Source organism: Phyllobates terribilis, unplaced genomic scaffold (genome assembly GCF_046119375.1).
Source record: "Phyllobates terribilis strain yellow unplaced genomic scaffold, ASM4611937v1 Scaffold_7393__1_contigs__length_37941, whole genome shotgun sequence".
NCBI lineage: Eukaryota > Metazoa > Chordata > Amphibia > Anura > Dendrobatidae > Phyllobates > Phyllobates terribilis.
The window spans coordinates 7258-28193 of record NW_027370134.1 but is presented as its reverse complement, the minus strand read 5'-3'; the positions used below and the strand labels follow the sequence as shown (position 1 = coordinate 28193).

General features: G+C 38.7%; 1 protein-coding gene and 1 pseudogene across 2 annotated transcripts; both read left to right on the top strand.

Annotated features, from left to right (window-relative positions):
* The first annotated feature begins 11945 nt into the window (after nucleotides 1-11945).
* On the top strand, nucleotides 11946-16125 carry LOC141251655 (uncharacterized). 2 transcript variants are annotated; one of them, XM_073670382.1, is made up of 8 exons: nucleotides 11946-12036; nucleotides 13403-13545; nucleotides 14399-14872; nucleotides 14994-15167; nucleotides 15271-15408; nucleotides 15486-15623; nucleotides 15705-15766; nucleotides 15852-16125. In XM_073670382.1, exons 1-8 carry the CDS (start codon nucleotides 11946-11948, stop codon nucleotides 16123-16125), a joined length of 1494 nt encoding a protein of 497 aa, XP_073526483.1. The 2 variants fall into 2 exon arrangements, with proteins under 2 accessions (XP_073526483.1, XP_073526482.1); XM_073670381.1 differs by having other exon boundaries at nucleotides 11946-12040; nucleotides 13407-13545.
* Nucleotides 16126-17434: 1309 nt separating this feature from the next.
* On the top strand, nucleotides 17435-20626 carry LOC141251656 (uncharacterized; annotated as a pseudogene).
* The last annotated feature ends 310 nt before the right edge of the window (nucleotides 20627-20936 follow it).

The following is a 20936-nucleotide window of genomic DNA, read 5'->3' as shown; positions in this document are numbered from 1 at the left end:
TTGAAGGATTTTCCAACCCAGCTTCCCAAGCAATGCCAAGTTCATTTGGTGGGATAACCGGAGGCCCAATCCCCCCCGCTCCTTGGATTTACAAAGATCCTCCCACGAGACAAGTCTGACCCCCTTCTTATGCTCTATATAACCCCACACATTGGCACTATTTAAACAATCAATTCCCTCCCTAACACTTAATGGAAGACGAACATAATTCATCGAGTAGAAAGGAATCATTGAAAGCACCGATTTGGACAAAGTCACCCTACCCGAAAAGCTAAGCAACTTACACTTCCATCATGTCATCCGGGCCTTATCTTTCTCCAATATCCCCACAAAATCATCCTTCTTAATACGGCCATGGAGAATAGGTATACCTAAATACATCCCCAGATTCCTAGTCACATCGATCCCGCTTATATCCTCCAATTTGCTCGCCAAACTTATGGAAACATTAGCGGAAACAAAGATCCTTGACTTTTGATTACTCAGTTGTTGTCCCGACGCCTTGCAAACCTCTCTAGGATGCTCATGACAACCCTCATCTGGCTTGTCGAGGCCTTCGCCATAACAATCGGGTCATCCACAAAAAAGACGTGAGATAAAGGTGGAGCGCCTCTACTCACATGCACCAACTTCCACTTCTTCTCACGGATTTCTTCATTAATAAGGTGACTTAGCCTCTCCATATACAAAATGAAAAGATAGGGAGAGGTTGGGTCCCCTTGTCGTAGGCCTCGTTTGGGGATGAAGCTTGCAGTGATTTCACCATTTCAAAGAATGCTCATGTTGGAGGTGGAAACATATTCCATAATCCATTTCCTCCAAGTAGGAGAGAACCCCACATCCTTCAAAGTATCCTCCAAAACTCCCATCTCATCATATCGTAGGGTTTGGCAAGGTCAAGCTTCAGGAGCATCCACTTCTTCCCAACGTTCTTGCGTTTCATCGAATACACCACTTCCTGCACAAGAACAATGTCATATGTGATTGACCTCCCACGTATAAAACTCGATTGTGTCGGGCCCACAAATCTAGCAGTCCATGGTTGTAGCCTCTTGGTCAGAACTTTCATGATGAATTTATAGAAGACAAAACACAAGGTAATCGGATGGAACTAGATAAAGTTCTTAGGCACGTCAATCTTTGGTATGAGGGCGATTAAAGTATCATTAATCCCATCCGGCAGCCTCCTAGACTCCATGAATTTTTTGACAAAATTACACATTGATGGCCTGACATCCTACCAGCATGTTTTATAAAACACAGGTTGAAACCCATCCACCCCCGGTGACATGTCGGACCCCATAGTCTTAACACCCCCACCTCCTCATCACTGAGTTGGTGCTCCAAATCTTCCATTGCAGTCTGAATAAGATTCGGAAAGCCTCCATGGGTAGATTTTAAATCCACGCCGCCTAATATCGAAAGCAAATATAGTAGCTTGAAGTAGTTGACCGCAACAGTTTCAAGCTCCTCATGATTCGAAATCCAAATATCATCCTCTCCTTTAAGGGAAAGAAATACGATTCTTGCTTTGCCTTATCACCGTGCTTAAATGAAAAAAAAAACATGTTTCTATCACCGAGCTCAATCCAATCATGTTGGAACTTCTAAAACCATAAGGCCTCCTCCTGAGCAAGTGCACACTCTAACTCCATCGAGATCTCAAGCTCGAGCCGTAAGAAGTCGTTCGTGATCCTACTCTACATCTCTTTTTGAACACTGGCAAGGCGGACCGTCAATTGAGGTTTCCTACTATGAATATTCCCAAATTCTCTAGAGTTCCACTCGATTACCCCCCCCCCCCCAGAACATTGAGCGCAATGGGTGTCTCTGCCTCAGCATTCCAGTTCAATCTCACAACCTCTCGAAAGTTCCAGTGTCCAATCCAGCATGCCTCAAAGCTGAAAGGTTGCCTTGCCGTCAACAGTCGGCGCACAGACCAAAATCAGGTACAGAGGATGATGATCAAAGAATACAGACAGTAGGTGTCGCACACTAGGTTCCGGCCAGGCCTCTTTCGACAACATTGGTGGAGGCCCTATCGAGCCGTTTAGTGATCCTGCTAGACACCGAAATCCCCCTAGACCACGTGAACTTGGGTCCAATAAAGCCCAGACCAACCAGATTAAGCCTTCTAACCCAGTCCCCAAATAGCACGGAATCCTTGGGAAGAGTTTCCGCTCCTCCCTACCTCCCCTCAAGAGAGATGATTGAGTTAAAGTCCCCTCTCAGAAATAACGAGCCATCTACCATACTCACTTCTTTCTCAAGATCCTCCCAAATCGGATGATGCCTCTCCATCAATGGTGGGGCATAGACCACAATTAAGTCGACAAGACCCTGCACAGTTCTAACCTTAGCATGGATAAAATTGGCATTTTCTTACTAAACTCATGGGTGCACACTAGACACCTTTGGTTCCGAGATGGCAAGAATATCCACTGGGTGACGTTTCAGTAAGTAACGACACGCCCGTCGGAAACACTTGTTACCGGCATCGTGCACATTCCATATGGTCAATGTTCTAAAAAACGCGCTTAGGTGCTAGGCGGTACCCTAACATTGTGATTAATTGCTAGGCGTTTTCAGCTAGGCGGTGGGGAAACAATCGTCCACCTAGATGCGATTTTTAGAACACTGGATGTAACAAAGGATGATGAAGATAATCATGACTTTGAGCTTGATGAGTCTGACATGGAGCGAGAAGTTAATGTTCAAGTTGAGAAGGATAATGTGAATGCATAGATGGAGGATTGCATTATATTTCTATTCTATTAAATTGAAATCTGCGTTGAAAACTGTAGAATTTTCGCTTGTGGTGGTCTTGTAGATCTTTTTATGAAAAATTCTATTAAGTCTGTGAATTTTGGATGATTACTTAGCAAATTGTATGCTTATACTAAAATTACATAGTTAAAGTATGACTTACTGTGAAAATTATGAATCAATATATTTGTATTTAGCTTTTCATATAAGAAACTTTTATTAAAATATAAAAATAAGTGTTATAATATTGATCCTCCTAGGCCCCGCCTAGGCTCCCGTCTAGACGCCTAGACTCTAGGCCCCCCTTCCTCACCGCCTAGCACCCACCTAGCTTTTTTTAGAACACTGCATATGGTGTGATTCATTGGGACATCAGTGGGGGCACGATGGCATCCCTTTCCGGCAGAGCCAGATTCCCAACACTTGGTCCCGGAACCTCACTCATACCCACATCCTTGTAGTTCATTGTCTTTCCGAGCTCCTTCGAAACCTCCACCTAAATATGCATCCCCGCACCTCCCTTACCAGATTCCGACTCCACATCCGCAAATGCCAACAGAGAACTTACCTCGTCACTCTGTTTGACCTCTGGCCCAACCCTCGGAATTGAAAGCCCAGACCCAGAACACAAGCGGGCCACTGGTTGGGATATGCTCCCTTGAAGTATAGAAAAAACGAAATAGGCCTCCCGCTCTAGACATCTACGTGGCCTCTTAGACGGGCCCACCTCATTTAGGATCCTACCCAACCCACTAATTCCAATAGAGACTGCCTTCTTCCTTTCTCTATACATTTTCCTTAACTTATTCTTTTTTTCCTTAATCACTCTGTCCACTTCATCGGCCGACACACCATGCAGTCTCCCTTCCCCAGACTTAGCAAGAAACACACTTTTACCTTTTGCAACTAATTTTTGCGCAGCTTGGCCGAGGTTCCTAAAGTTGCATGTAACCTAAGTTACCGAACCATCAATTCTTTTGTCCTGACCCTCATTACACTTCTCCCCACCCCTTCACTAGTCCCTTTCTTCACATGATTCCCTTCCACAATTCTATTTGTCTCCTTCCACCTATCTCCTCTTTGCATTGACTCTGAATTTTTGACCTTTCTCTGCATCTCCCTCTCATCATGACATTTCCCCATCATCCAGGTTCCTAGGCCTTTCCTATCCCTAACATCACACGAACTCGAACACTGGCCGACACTACTCCCTAATCCTCCTGTTAGTGGCGACACCTTCTCTACATCACGGGACCCTCCAAGAACCTCCTTACCTTTTCTACTACATTGTGCTTCGGTCACCTCTTCAACGCTCCTGCACTCCTTCTCATGAGCCAGGGTACACTTGGAAACCAGATGACCAAATTTCCACACTCTATGCATATCTTGTTTAAGCCCTCATACTCCACTTTGATGAAATTTCCTTCCACCAACACGCCACCTAGCAGAGCTTTTGTAAGGTCCAGCTCGACGCAGACCCGGGCAAACTTACCTCTTATCGCCCGGAGGGTGTTCCGATCAACCTTGAGCGCAGTACCAACACAGTTCGCCTCACAGTTAATAACTCTCAAATCATAGCAAACCAATGGAAGATTGGACAACCTAATCCACGTACAAATAGACAGAATATTGTCCTTCCCTGGATTAAACCTGGATCCCATCGCTTGAGCATCAGGCACGTCCCTCCTATATTCAATGGTCCTCATGTGACAGCATTCCAGCAATCTTGCTCCAGCTCAAATCTAACCACTGGGAAATCGTTGATAAGGTCCAAAATCACCATTTTACCTTCTAGCTGCCACAATCCCCTCAACCGTCGCTCGAGGAAACCAAAAGGCACCATTCCTCCAAGTTGATTATGACTAAATTCTTCCAGGGCTCCGCCAACTTCGCAATCTTCGTCGGAGGAATGGAGATAGAGGGCATACCGTCCCTACCATAGGGATATTCCACCTTAATTTTCTGGAGTATTGCTTCATCTTGGGTTGCGGGCGTATCACTGAGTTTCACCTGCTGGATTAGCTTATTACGGAAAGACATGGTCATCGGCGCCGGACTCTCCACCCCTTCACGAGCCTTACCTGAAGCACCCTCTCTCCCCACCTCAACCATGACATCGTCCGACCTTGAACCTCTCAACTGGTTAACTTCCTGATGGACCTCCCTCCGCGGTAGTGGATCCCCGAAATCGTCTATAGTAACCCTAGGTTTGGCATTTAGAATACCACTAGTTTTTTCGATAACTGAAATGTCAAAGTGTCAAATAAGACTAATATAAAGATACCAAGCAACACGTTTCCTGGCAACAATGCAATCGTCACAATCCTTGATAAATGAGATAATAAAAACCCTCCTAAATTTTTTTTATTATTATAGGCCAACAAAGGGAATCCTCCCTCATCGGGAGGCAATCCCGCATTATCGTATTTGATAATGCTTACAAAATCCATAAGAAAACTAAGGAGCAAAGGATGCTGAAGACGCATCCTTTCTCGCAAAGTCCTGATGAAGTTATCAAGTACATTACAAAGATTACAAATGTATACTATATGGTCAAAATCTATATTATGGGCTCTTGCTGATGCTAATAGATCTGCAGCCTTGTTATTTTCCCTGAAGCAATGTAGGACTCTGATGTCTTGGAATTGACGACTTTCAGAAGCGATGTCCTTGACGATGTTTTGAATACTCCATGGTACCTACCAAATATTCCTTATTGCATTAAATACAGAAATATTATCTCCTTCTATAATTAATTTTTCGTAGATTTAATTGTCTAGCCAAAGTGATGGCTTCAAGCGCAGCAATCGCTTCTGCTTGAATTGGCGATGAACAATTGATACGTTTATGTGTAAGGTGAATAAGCTTTCCATAGTGGTCACGGATAATACTACCAATGAAAGAATCACCATTAGTCGAAAAAGCCGCATCAAAATTTATTTTGTACCAGTTTTCAAGAGGTTTTGTCCAATTGAAAAATATTTTTTCTTTTCTTGATGTGTTTAGATTGGTTTTTGTTTCGGTTAGAATTATTCTTGATTGCGTTAAAATTCATAGAAGATATCCATGAATGATAGTTGATAAAAGCCATATCAAAAGGAGATTTTTTGTTATAATTGTTATCAAAAATTTGTCTATTCCTGTCTCTCCAAAGTTCATACCAAATGAAATAAATTAAATCACTATTCTTATTTTGGTTGACAAATATGCCAAAATTATTTATGAAGGTATTGTTAACATTATTAGGAAAATAGATCTATATGCCTATCTGTTGTCCCATTTTTCTGATCATTTGAATAGTATTGGGACATTCAAAGAAAAAATGATTGGTTGTTTAAGTGGGGAAGTTGCAGAGAGTGCAATAATGAGGGACTCTATTGAAGTATCTATTTAACCTTTCTGTTGTTGGAAGACAATCAGAGAGAGCTTTCTATAAGAAGTTTTTAATTTTTGGAGGTAATGAAAGATTCCACATTTTCTGAAAGATGTCTTGATTAGTTGTTGTAGAAGATTTGTTTATTAATTCTAATGCATTTTTCGTATTGAACTTCCCTATGCTAGAAAGTTTCCAAATTAATTTGTCTTGGTTTCAGAAGAAGGAATATATATTTTTGCAATTTTATTTACAATACTAGTCGGTAATATAGTTGCAAATTTTAAGAGGTCCCATTGTTTACTATTAGTAATAAATTCAGTCACTTTCATACTGCTGTTATGGATAATAGGGTTGAAATAGCTTGTAATATTGATATTCTCGACCCAATTATCATGCCATAACTTTATATTTTGTCTATTGCCAATCATCCAAAAAAAGACCATCTTAAAAATTTTCTCTTAAATGAAGAAGTCTACCGAATTGTCATGAGTGTTTTGATTTTTTCTTATAATTTAAAAAAAATTAAGTATTTCTCCTTAATGAGTTTAGCCCAAATGTTAATCTCATTGTCAATTAATTTCCATAAAAGTTTCATCTGAAGAGAAATATTAATATTTTCAGCTTTATGTAAACCTATTCCCCCATGAGATTTGGGTTGACATATCTTGTCCCATGAAATAATAGATCTAGAATTTGGTGTTAATTTATTCTAGAAAAATTTCTTATTGATATCGTCAATTTAATTATGTACTCCTGTCGGAAGATAGAAGCTTTGCATTAGGTAGTTAGACTAGGAAAGAAGATTTGATTGTATTAAAGTAGATCTGCCAGCTTGCGAAAGAGAGCTAGCTTTCCAGTTTGATAATTGTTTTTGCAGTTTTTCTATTGCGTAGTCAAATCATTCACTTTTTACTTTTCCAGCAAGGATTGGAATGCCTAAATATTTTTCCATTGTAGTGGTTATTCTGATCTGAAGTTCAAAAGCTATAATATTCCTGATATTATTTTGTATGTTTTTACAAAATTGTATGGAGCTTTTTTCATAATTGATTCTGAACCTCGAGATTTTAGATAATTGATCCAATGTTGATTTGATAAATTTTGCATTAGTCACGTTTGCATTAGCTAAAATTATAGCGTCATCTGCAAAACTAAGAAAAGGTATGCACATGTCATGATTACATATTTTGATACCTACCCTGTGATTACTTTTAAGAGATTCTATAGTTAAATATCTAGCTAGGCATTCCATAGCAATAATAAATAAAAATGGTGCAATGGGATCACCTTGTCTGATTCCACACTTAGGCTTAAAAGTAGGACCCGGTTCATTATTCACTAGTACTGAGAATGAAGATGATTCAACACAATTCATAATCAGGGATGTCCATTCATTTGCAAAACCAAAAGAAGATAACATTTGTTTTAATAAATGGCCATTGAATTTTATCATATGCTTTTTCCATATCAATTTTTATGGCCATCCAACCTTTGTTTCCTTTTTTTGTGTGTGGAAAGAATCAAATATTTCGTGAGCGACTAGAATATTGTCTTGAATTAGTCTTTCTTGTACAAAGGCCCCTTGAAGAGGGTTAATAATTTTTGGAAGTAGATTTTGTAACCTGTTAGACATTAATTTAGTAATGATTTTATAAGTGGTATTGCATAGACTAATTGGCCGGTAATGATTAATACATTTTGGATCATCTGTTTTAGAAATTAATGAGATGAAGGATTGTGCCGATTCATTTAAAAGATTACCACTATGGAAAAAAGCTTAAACTGATTTAATTACGGAATTTTTAACAATTGACCAATATGTTTGGTAAAATTCTGCCGGAAATCCATCAGGTCCACATGTTTTGTTTATAAGTAAATTCATAACAATATTTTTTATTTCAACTTCAGTAGGATTTTTAAGAAGAATCTCATTGTCTTGATATGAAAGTACTATGGACGGTATGATATTGAAATCGTGAATATTTATTGGAACGATATGTTGCGGATTAAATCTAATAATAAGATCTTTAGTTATGGCTTCTCGAATATCTTTTTGGTTTGTGTATTGGATACCGTCTATGGCTGTAAATAAGTTGATTTTTTGCTTAAAGATTCTTTGCTTGGCAACACGTTGGAAAAACTTTGTGTTTTTATCCATATGAAAAGTGTTCTGTATTTTAGCTCTTTGTAACTTGTAGCTGTGTTGGAAAGATAGTAGTGCATTGTATTGATTAGAGATGTTATATAGTTTATTTAAAATATTCTGATTATTAGGATTATTTAGGAGGTCTTGTTGAGTATTAATTAAATTAGAAGATGTTTGGAGTAATTTGTTATGGTTGTTGTTAGCAAATTGTTTTTTCCATTTTTTCGAAAGTAGTTTTAACCTGCGCTGTTTCATGTATAAATTAAACATGAAAGAGCCTTCATAGTTATAGGACCAAGCATTTCTTGAGGTGAGTTCCGGTGAAAACAACCCTTATGGTGTGAAGTGCGAAGCATGTTGAGCCATTAGATTAGAAAATGGAGGGCTGAGATTAAAAGATGAGTTTTTTAATTAATCCACACGGTAGCATTTTTGTAATTAATGGTGAACTGTTATTTTATTTTATTTTTATGTTTTCTGGGTGATTTTTTTATCTCTTTAGATGTGAACATTAACGTGTTATATGTGAACATTAATGTGTTATATGTGTACCCGAGAAAGTTCGCACTTCACATCATAAGGATTGTTTTCACCGGATCCTTATTCAGCATTTCTTACTAAATGGATGTATTGAGGATGTTCAATCCAGGCATTTTCGAATTGAAAAGGAAATTTTAAATTTTGTTTTCTAGTTTTAAAATTATGCAACAATGATCGGATGTAATGAAAGGAAGATGGGTAATTTCAATTGGTTTGTACCAATTATTAAAAGTCGGTAAAATCATGCATCGATCCAATTTTTCTAATATTGTAGATGAAAAGTCTAGGGATTTTCTCCAGGTGTAGGGGAAGCCTTTCGATGGAACTGTAGTTATACCAAAATTATTTGTAAGATTATTAATTCTATCAAATCTATGGTGATCAGGGATACAACCACCGCATTTGTCAGTAGTACAAGCGATTTCATTAAAATCACTCATTATGAAAAATCGTAGATTGTATTTGGAAATAATTTTCCTATATATTTTGTCCCAAAATTCTGTTTTGAAAGATGCATTTGAAGGCGCGTAAATAAATATCAGCAAGAATTCGATATTTATATTGTTAAAGTTAACTATAATAATATTATTCTTGTTGTAGCATACTTTAAAGAAATTAGTATTAATAGAATGTGAGATTAGTAACCAAAGTCTGCCTTTGGATTGATCAGCAAGACTGATATGAATATTTTTTATTCCTAACTTGTGAATAAAATTATTATTAGGAATGTTGTTTGACTTGGTTTCTGCTAAGCAGAAAATGTCCAATGCATTAGATCTTTTAATAAAAGAGATTTCGGTCCAAAAATCTGGGCGTCTTGTTCCGCGGCAATTCCAATACGCAATATTCATATATAAACTTGTAATGATAAGTTAACCAAAAAGTGTCGCACGACACAACATGAAGGATACTCGAAAGTATCAATTGTATGATATTGAATAGAATAAACTATCATGAAATAAGAGGGATACTCAAAGGTATCAATTTTGTTCAATTTGGTACAGTATAAAGGATACTTTATAGTATCATTATAGTTAGTAATAGAGTGCAAAGAAAATTTATAGTATTGAATAATAATCTGAGTAATAAAAATTATGATCTGCCAGAGAGAGTAATCGATAATAGTAATAAAATAATATACTGAAAAGCAGTGCATGCATTGGGCCGCAAATGGAATACGTGGCTTGATAAGAAGGATATAAGACATAATTCTTGTGAAGATGATCAAATGGAATACGTGGCTTGATAAGAGGGATAGGACATGGCTGCAACACATGTAGTGGACCATAGGATGAATGAATGGGCCCAATTATGGGCCACATGAATAGCAACACCGAAGCCAGGTAGCAACAAGTCCGGTGACGGGGACGAAGACCCTGTTGCTGTACAGTTGCCCATTGGGACGGCCACCCCAACCAAAACGGAGAAGCCCAGCATTCCGATCCCGGTAAAATAACATACAAACAATATACATCATGAGAATGACCATTTTATTCGTAGCTAACCTCATTGAATAATAAATCAACATGTCGGACATCATAAAATATTGTAAATGGATCTTACCATTAGAGACAAATTGTAGCAGCTTTTCATCATTCAAAAAATGGTGGCACGAAGAGCAGCTCCTAGTGGAAGTTAGACAATTTATAGAGTAGCAAAACTCTCCATAGAAGAAACCCCAATAATTATAAGTTAGAACCCCCAAAATTCCAAACTTAATACTGTAAATAGGATAGATCGAGTAAACATTAAAACTACGGATTACATCAATATACAAGTGTACTTGAGAGTAACCATTCGCCCAGATTGTCCAGTTCAAATCCAGAGAAGAAACTATAGTAACACTCATAAATATAAAATTGAACAACATAGAACATCTGATGATTTTAAACTCCAAAGTCTTATATATATAAAGATGAGAAGGACCATACAATATCATGCAAGATGATATATCTAAGAAATCAAGGAGAGGGAGAATGAATACATACTTGGAATTAATTTGGTTGCAGTAGAGAAGAAACAGTAAGAGAGCATCATGGAAAGCTGTACACTCTTCTTGTGTTATAATCCAGATTTGAGATTTGATACAGACCTTGAGAATTTCTTCACTTGATTGAGATTTGAGAAAGGTATCTGAGCAGTAGCTATTTACACATCCAATATACTCGACCCAAGTTGACAACACCGGATCCAGCAAAGTGCATGTATTTGTATCTAAAGAGTAGGCAACTCTTAACCATCTGATTGCAAAAATTAAGAAGAGATACACCATAACTTCCTATGAAAGCAAGGAAAAATCTGCCAAATAAACCCAGCAAAGCCATCTGAGATGGAAGCTACATCACATAACCAGTCGGATGAGAAAAACAACATTGAGGACGGCGGAAGACAAGAACATCGGTCTCCCCCTCCCCTGAAATACAGAAGCCGACAAAACTCCCTGTAGCTTAAAAACATCAACGTCATCTTCATTTCCCCTCTTGAAGAGAGTTTATCCGCAGCAGAGGATCGATAACTCTCAAGGCGTAAAATCAGAAACCTTTCCTCTAAAATCGAAACTAAAAAGGAGAGAGAAATTCCAAATTGATTTTGACATAGATTGTAAGATATGATTAAGATGTAGGAAGAGGATTTAAGTCCCATCACTTCTATAATTAAAGGGTTCCTTTCAAAACCATTATATAGTGAATTTAGGGATTTGAGATAAAAAGATTTGGGATTAGGGTAGAATTCATACCTGGATTCATAGAATAGGGAAGGGGGGACGAAGAAGAAGGGAGGCGTTAGCTCTATACAAGCCTCTAGACAACAGCTAATCGAGGCGGCGAGACGAGCGTGATCCACCAAATGAAATCCTCGCAGAAGCTTCAAGAGAGATAAGAGAGTTTCTCTCTCTTTGTCTAGTCTTTTACTTATAAGATGTGGAATTTTCAACCCTCCTAAATACTTTGATTGTGGATGGTGTTATGGTAATTTAGTCATGACAGCCCGGGCCCCTACTGAGTACTGACTTACACAACAATACAAGTATATATACAGCCAGAACTCCAAACTGGCGCATTCACACATATTAGTAAATCCAGGCAGCGTGCAGAAAGAGATAAGAAAGAGAAGACAATGGAGAGCCAGTCGAATGGAACCATAAAGCTTCGACAGATCAAGTTCACTAAGCTCTTCATCAATGGAGACTTCGTCGACTCTGTATCGGGTAAGTAGATAATATCGGCCGGAGTATAAATTAATACGGAGTATATCTTCATTCGTTTTCTTTGTTTCGTAAAATTGTATTTTCTCTTTCTTGATTAGTACTGTCAGTGACTAGGTATAATCAAAGAAGGACCAAGTACAGTTTTCCCTCTCATTCAAATTTGTTGATTCCTTAACTAAATCTTAATTGCCACTCCTTTGAATCTCCCTCCGACTCTATAGATCGATAAAATCGTTCTACTCCTTCGTGTAACAAGCCGTTTGATCCCGGATAAATTCCGTCAATCCCGGTTCAACGGAAATGCATAGAGGCGGTAGATGAAAGTAATGCAATCGGAATCACCTAGGATTAGCAAAAGCTGAATCTGAAAAGACAAATAAGTTTGCAAGTTTCGATATTGCTTTGGAATCCAACAGAATATAGAAACCCTTGAATTTGATTATTATTGAATAAAAGATAAGTGAGTGCACAGAATATAAAAAATCCTCAAATTTGATTATTATTGATAAAAGATAAGTGAGTGCTACAACATAGAAAGTCTTTAAATTTCTAACAGAAATCCTAGTACGAAAATTAGGTTAAAAAGGAAAAGCCTGAAATTACAAGAAAAGCTTAAAAGTCCATTTTTAGACCCAAGACAAACTTAAATGACTCTGAAACCCAGAGCTCATATAATAATAAGCAATCAGCATTTATTGCGTTTGTTTGCAAAATCGCTTCTTCTTCGATCCGGTCCATGAATCTTCCTACATTAGACAGGGACGGCGTTCTTCTGGAGAGCTGTATTCCTACTTGTTACTAATGTCTATGAGTTGATTAATAAATCCTTTACAAAACACTAGAAAAAAAACCATATCTAAATTAATTTTTTCAAAATATTATTATATGGTCTATGGTCTGAATTTTGTAATCTTGGATTTCGTAGTCATCGAAGGAAGTTCATGGAGTATACTAGTATAGACAACGTCATTACTGGATGCCTAGTCATCCCGCCTAGTACATTACCCCATATGTTTGCTCATCAGTAGGCAATTTTGACTAAAATATTTTATCAAGCAAGCAAGCCACGTCTAATTACATTAATTAATAATGAGAACAAAGGTTGGAAACTTGGAATATTGTAATACTCCATGTGTTTTAAACTTTTGTGCTTGTTTCTATTTCTTCCGTCATGAAGCTAAGCTTACCCTTTTTTAATCTCGGGCATATATTAATACGATGCAAAGCTTACCTGCTACCGTTGAAACTTGAAATGCCTTATTCGCATTACTGTACATTAAACTTACCTACTAATGTTTTTTGATGATGTATAACTAATTATTTCCAGTTTATAACGTTGCTAAAATATTTTAGAAACCAACTGCAGGAAGAACCTTTGATACCATAGATCCCAGAAACGGAGAAGTAATAGCAAAGGTGTCGGAGGGTGACAAAGATGACGTGGACTTGGCAGTCAAAGCAGCTCGTGAGGCCTTCGACCATGGCCCTTGGCCTCGCATGTCCGGCTATGTATGTCACAAATACACGTTCTGGAAAATATGAATCCTAGATCTGAATCGGAAATTGAAATCCTAGTATATAAGTATATTGATTACTCCCTTTATTTCCAATTAGTCTTAAAGATAGAATTTTATTGGGCTTGCTTTATAAGTCTAAATCCGTTAGACTTTAAGGGCCCGTTCGGTATCAATATCTTAAGATATCAGATATCAGGTATAGGTATGAATATCAGATATCAGGTATGAGATTGATATCTTATATCTGTGTTTGGTATGATACAGATATCGGTTGATATTTTTTAGAACAACCATGATATTCATCAACAAGAAGAAAGGAGTTTGGTTAGAAAGCAATATGTAAAATAGATAAAAGGTAGAACAGAATATGAGTGATATCCTAATAAATCTGAGTATATGGAGTATGTGCAAAATGAGTATATCAGGATATCAAGTATATCAAATTGATATCCATATACTGATATACCAAACACCAGGTATGGGTATCAGCCATTTCCATTCCTGATATATGGATACCAAACAAGCCCTAACATAGTATCAAAGCGGGTTACGTATGGGAATGAGACCAAACCCATTAGGCCCGAATTCCATGGGCTAGTGTAGACCTATTGACACCGGGCTTGCTGGCCTTAAGGCGTGATGTCAAGTATCGACCTATTAACACCGGACTTGCCGGCCTTAGGGCATGAATTATTTTTTCTATTGTCATTTAGTTTTAGGATGGAAACACATTGATGTTGTATGCTAGGCCCGAATCCATTAGACTTTAACACACATTTAATTTATATCATAAAACTGTTCATATGTTTAGCATATGAACTTGTTATATGTGTAACATTTTGCAGCAAAGGGGAAGAATAATGGCAAAATTGGCAGACTTAATTGAGCAAAACGTGGAGGAGCTAGCGTACTTGGACACAGTAGACGCGGGAAAGCTATTTGGGCTTGGGAAAGTGATGGACATTCCCGGAGCGGCCCAATTGGTCCACTACTACGCTGGCGCCGCCGACAAGATCCACGGCGACACCCTAAAGATGTCTAGGGAGCTCCAAGGGTACACTCTTAGGGAGCCAATTGGTGTAGTCGGCCACATCATTCCATGGAACTTTCCTACTGCCATGTTCATTATGAAGGTGGCCCCCGCCTTGGCTGCCGGTTGCACCATGGTTGTTAAACCGGCCGAACAGACTCCTCTCTCGGCTTTGTTCTATGCTTACCTTGCTAAGTTGGCCGGAGTCCCTGACGGAGTCTTGAACGTCGTTAACGGATTTGGAGCCACCGCGGGGGCGGCAGTGGCCTCTCATATGGACATTGATATGGTATGTATGTTGTAATTGGTTTAGGGTTGAGCCATGTTGATCACAAAAACGAAGTTTTGAGTGAATGATCTTGATAAATATTTGGGTTTCCTTGTAACATGAAACAACTGTAATCATGCAGGTTAGCTTCACGGGCTCTACGGAAGTAGGACGCCTCGTAATGCAGGCAGCTGCATCGAGCAACTTGAAACCGGTGTGCCTTGAGTTAGGAGGAAAGTCACCCATGATAATTTTCGACGATGCTGATCTGGACAAGGCTGCTGATTTGGCTCTTCTAGGCATCTTATTCAACAAGGTATGCCAACCATTGGGGGTGTGTTAGTTCGTAAACGTACGCGTACAAAGTCTTATAAATTGACAATGAATGGAGGAAGTTATATGTTGGTTTTCTATTCCAGGGTGAGATTTGCGTCGCAAGCTCCCGGCTTTTTGTGCAAGAAGGAATCTATGATGAGTTGGTTAAGAAGTTAGCTGAGAAGGCCAAGAAATGGATTGTTGGGGACCCTTTAGACCCTTCAGTTAACCAAGGACCACAGGTACTTTGCAATGAGAAGTAATGTGATTGTATAAGTCACACTAAGCCATAAGTTCTTACCTAAGTTATATTGTGAAGGTGGATAAGAAGCAATATGAGAAGATCTTATCTTACATTGAGCTAGGAAACCAAGAAGGCGCCACATTGCTAACCGGAGGCAAGGCATGTGGTGAGAAAGGATACTTCATTGAGCCCACCGTGTTCATTGATGTCAAGGTCAGTTTAAGGGAGGTTTGACCATGTGATGTGTCACACATTATAATATAAGGCTTATGTTCATATATACGGTCTCTGTAGGACGATATGTCGATTGCAAAGGATGAGATATTCGGTCCAGTCTTGTCACTAATGAAGTTCAAGTAAGTACTAGAAGATCGAGCAACATAAATCTTTGCATAATACATGTAAATTGGATTGTTAAACTATTTAATCTACATATTGTAGGACGGTAGAGGAGGTGATACAAAGAGCGAATGCAACGAGATACGGGTTGGCTGCGGGGGTGGTTACGAACAACTTGGACATAGCCAACACGGTTTCGAGATCCATCAGAGCAGGGGTCATATGGATCAACTGCTATTTCGCATTCAATAGCGACGCGCCATACGGAGGGTACAAGATGAGTGGCTTTGGAAGGGATATGGGAATGGAAGCCCTCTACAAGTACACTCAAGTCAAGACTATTGTTACTCCCATATACAATTCTCCTTGGCTTTAGATTAAGAACTTCCGGTATGTAAGTTTCACCTGATTGTTGAATGAGATGTGTGTGCGTCACTAGAATAAAAGAAGAGTAATAACAAGCATCTTCTTACCTCCTATCAGGTTCACTGATGTTTTATTTCTGGTAAGAGTCTCTTTACTTGGGTTAGGGAGTTGTAGTGTCTTGTGATGTTACCATGCCATATCCCTTCGTTATCGTGCACATTTATTAGTCATATATGAATATGATGATCCAAGTATAACTTGGTATTTGGCCGAATCGGCCCATCTATTGCCGAGCCGATGAAATATAAGTAAGGTTATCAAAGTGAAAGACACATGCATTCATTCACACAAGAAAAGAGAACGTGCATTCATTGATAATATGTATGTAATATGGGGAAAAAACATAAAGAAGCATGCTCATGTATAGTTTCTTCTTATGCATAAGAAGATATACACTAATTTAATTTTTTCCATAATGAATGTTCATTGACACACAAAAAAATAAATTGAAGTAGGTTTTTCTGTGTTTGAAAGGAATAAAAATAAAATATTTAATCATTAAATTTTTATTTTTTTCCAATCTTAATGAAATAATATTATGTATTTATATCAACAAACAAAGTTGGAAGGAAGTCGAGAGACAAATTGAGCTCCCACTCCTTTCTGAATACAAAAGTTCAGCCTATGAAAAAGAAAAGTCCCACTCTTAACAATATTTGAGTGACTGACAGCTAGATGTTTGAGGCGCGAAAGGGTAGTCAAAGCCTCCTGGTCGAACTCCTCAAAGGTCGAGAAAGCAAAAGGAATAAAAGAGTAGCCGTTATCTGCGCATTTTGAAGCATATTTTCTCTTCTTCTTCTCGACAGCATTGTGCAAAGCGGCCCCAGGAGTCCAAGAACCCACACCCCCACCAGCAAAGGGGGAAACACCAGTAACATCCAAACATGCATCTTTCCCGTGGGACCAATTGAACAACAGAATGTCGGTCGGTCTCAAATTACGACCCCCCTCAGTGAAAAACCCCATAGATGCCTCTTTCCCCACCGCAATACCAACCTTAAGATTACTTATTCCACTCCATCAATAGTTAAAGTTTCTTCTTATCCATTTCTAGTTTTCTTATTGTGCACACAAACACAATACAAAAACGCATTGAAAAAAATTGGTATCAGAGTACCTATAACTTTTAAATATATGAACTTCAAGACCCTATTAATAGTAGCATTTAGTATATGAATTTCAAAGCAGTAGTGGAGGGAGTTGAATTCTCCATTTTGAAAAAAACCATATCTAAATTAATTTTTTCAAAATATTATTATATGGTCTATGGTCTGAATTTTGTAATCTTGGATTACGTAGTCATCGAAGGAAGTTCATGGAGTACACTAGTATAGACAACGTCATTACTGGATGCCTAGTCATCCCGCCTAGTACATTACCCCATATGTTTGCTCATCAGTAGGCAATTTTGACTAAAATATTTTATCAAGCAAGCAAGCCACGTCTAATTACATTAATTAATAATGAGAACAAAGGTTGGAAACTTGGAATATTGTAATACTCCATGTGTTTTAAACTTTTGTGCTTGTTTCTATTTCTTCCGTCATGAAGCTAAGCTTACCCTTTTTTAATTCGGGCATATATTAATACGATGCAAAGCTTACCTGCTACCATTGAAAATTGAAATGCCTTCGCATTACTGTACATTAAACTTACCTACTAATGTTTTTTGATGATATATAACTAATTATTTCCAGTTTATAACGTTGCTAAAATATTTTAGAAACCAACTGCAGGAAGAACCTTTGATACCATAGATCCCAGAAACGGAGAAGTAATAGCAAAGGTGTCGGAGGGTGACAAAGATGACGTGGACTTGGCAGTCAAAGCAGCTCGTGAGGCCTTCGACCATGGCCCTTGGCCTCGCATGTCCGGCTATGTATGTCACAAATACACGTTCTGGAAAATATGAATCCTAGATCTGAATCGGAAGTTGAAATCCTAGAATATAAGTATATTGATTACTCCCTTTATTTTCAATTAGTCTTAAGATGGAATTTTATTGGGCTTGCTTGATAAGTCCGAACCCATTAGACTTTAAGGGTCCGTTTGGTATCCATATATTAAGATATCAGATATCAGGTATGGGTATGGATATCAGATATCAGGTATGAGTATGAGACTGATATCTTATATCTATGTTTGATATGATATAAATATCGGTTGATATTTTTGAGAACAACCATGGTATTCATCAACAAGAAGAAATTAAAGGAGTTTGGTTAGAAAGCAATATGTAAAATAAATAAGAGGTAGAACAGAATATGAGTGATATCCTAATAAAACTGAGTATATGGAGTATGTGCAAAATGAGTATATCAGGATATCAAGTATATCAAATTGATATCCATATACTGATATACAAAACACCAGGTATGGGTATCAGCCATTTCCATTCCTGATATATGGATACCAAACAAGCCCTAACATAGTATCAAAGCGGGTTACGTATGGGAATGAGACCAAACCCATTAGGCCCGAATTCCATGGGCTAGTGTAGACCTATTGACACCGGGCTTGATAGCCTTAAGGCGTGATGTCAAGTATCGGCCTATTAACACCGGACTTGCCGGCCTTAGGGCATGAATTATTTTTTCTATTGTCATTTAGTTTTAGGATGGAACCACATTGATCTTGTATACTAGGCCCGAATCCGTTAGACTTTAACACAAATTTAATTTATATCATAAAACTGTTCATATGTTTAGCATATGAACTTGTTATATGTGTAACATTTTGCAGCAAAGGGGGAAGCATAATGGAAAAACTGGCAGACTTAATTGAGCAAAACGTGGAGGAGCTAGCGTACTTGGACACAGTAGACGCGGGAAAGCTATTTGGGCTTGGGAAAGCGATGGACATTCCCGGAGCGGCCCAATTGGTCCACTACTACGTTGGCGCCGCCGACAAGATCCACGGCGACACCCTAAAGATGTCTAGGGAGCTCCAAGGGTACACTCTTAGGGAGCCAATTGGTGTGGTGGGGCCACATCATTCCATGGAACTTTCCTACTGCCATGTTCATTATGAAGGTGGCCCCCGCCTTGGCTGCCGGTTGCATCATGGTTGTTAAACCGGTCGAGCAAAACTCCTCTCTCAGCTTTGTTCTATGCTCACCTTGCTAAGTTGGCCGGAGTCTTGAACGTCGTTAACGGATTTGGAGCCACCGCAGGGGCGGAAGTGGCCTCTCATATGGACATTGATATGGTATGTATGTTGTAATTGGTTTAGGGTTGAGCCATGTTGATCACAAAGACAAAAACGAAGCTTTGAGTGAGTGATCTTGATAAATATTTGGGTTTCCTTGTAACATGACACAACTGTAATCATGCAGGTTAGCTTCACAGGCTCTACGGAAGTAGGACGCCTCATAATGCAGGCAGCTGCATTGAGCAACTTGAAACCGGTGTGCCTTGAGTTAGGAGGAAAGTCACCCATGATAATTTTCGACGATGCTGCTGATCTGGCTCTTCTAGGCATCTTATTCAACAAGGTATGCCAACCATTGGGGTGTGTGTTAGTTCGTGAACGTACGCGTACAAAGTCTTATAAATTGACAATGAATGGAGGAAGTTATATGTTGGTTTTCTATTCCAGGGTGAGATTTGCGTGGCAAGCTCCCGACTTTTGTGCAAGAAGGGATCTATGACGAGTTGGTTAAGAAGCTAGCTGAGAAGGCCAAGAAATGGATTGTTGGGGACCCTTTAGACCCTTCAGTTAACCAAGGACCACAGGTACTTTGCAATGAGAAGTAATGTGATTGTATAAGTCACACTAAGCCATAAGTTCTTACCTAAATTATATTGTGAAGGTGGATAAGAAGCAATATGAGAAGATCTTATCTTACATTGAGCTAGGAAAGCAAGAAGGTGCCACATTGTTAACCGGAGGCAAGGCGTTTGGTGAGAAAGGATACTTCATTGAGCCCACCGTGTTCATTGATGTCAAGGTCAGTTTAAGGGCGGTTTGACCATGTGATGTGTCACACATTATAATATAAGGCTTATGTTCATATATACGGTCTCTGTAGGACGATATGTCGATTGTAAAGGATGAGATATTCGGTCCAGTCTTGTCACTAATGAAGTTCAAGTAAGTACTAGAAGATCGAGCAACATAAATCTTTGCATGATACATGTAAATTGGATTGTTTAACTATTTAATCTACATATTGTAGGACGGTAGAGGAGGCGATGCAAAGAGCGAATGCAACGAGATACGGGTTGGCTGCGGGGGTGGTTACGAACAACTTGGACATAGCCAACAAGGTTTCGAGATCCATCAGAGCAGGGGTCATATGGATCAACTGCTATTTCGCATTCAATAGCAACGCGCCATACGGAGGGTACAAGATGAGTGACTTTGGAAGGGATATGGGAATGGAAGCCCTCTACAAGTACACTCAAGTCAAGACTATTGTTACTCCCATATACAATTCTCCTTGGCTTTAGATTAAGAACTTCCGGTATGTAAGTTTCACTTGATTGTTGAATGAGATGTGTGTGCTTCACTAGAATAAAAGAAGAGTAATAATAGCATCTTCTTACCTCCTATTCAGGTCACTGATGTTTTATTTCTGGTTAGAGTCTTTTTTTTATCCATAAGGTGGGGTTACCCTTTATTCATCATAAAAAACTTCGTTACAATAAGTTGCTAATAGATCTTTCTTTCTCAATAATTTCCACAGATGATGTTAAAGTCTCTTTACTTGGGTTAGGGAGTTGTAGTGTCTTGTGATGTTACCATGCCATATCCCTTCGT

Excerpts from the sequence above, each read along its gene's own strand:
- LOC141251655 (XM_073670382.1), top strand. The coding sequence starts at position 11,946 with ATGGAGAGCCAGTCGAATGGAACCATAAAGCTTCGACAGATCAAGTTC. Across the intron at positions 12,037-13,402 it reads CTTCGTCGACTCTGTATCGG|GAAGAACCTTTGATACCATA; the intron begins GTAAGTAGATAA and ends AACCAACTGCAG. Across the intron at positions 14,873-14,993 it reads CTCATATGGACATTGATATG|GTTAGCTTCACGGGCTCTAC; the intron begins GTATGTATGTTG and ends GTAATCATGCAG.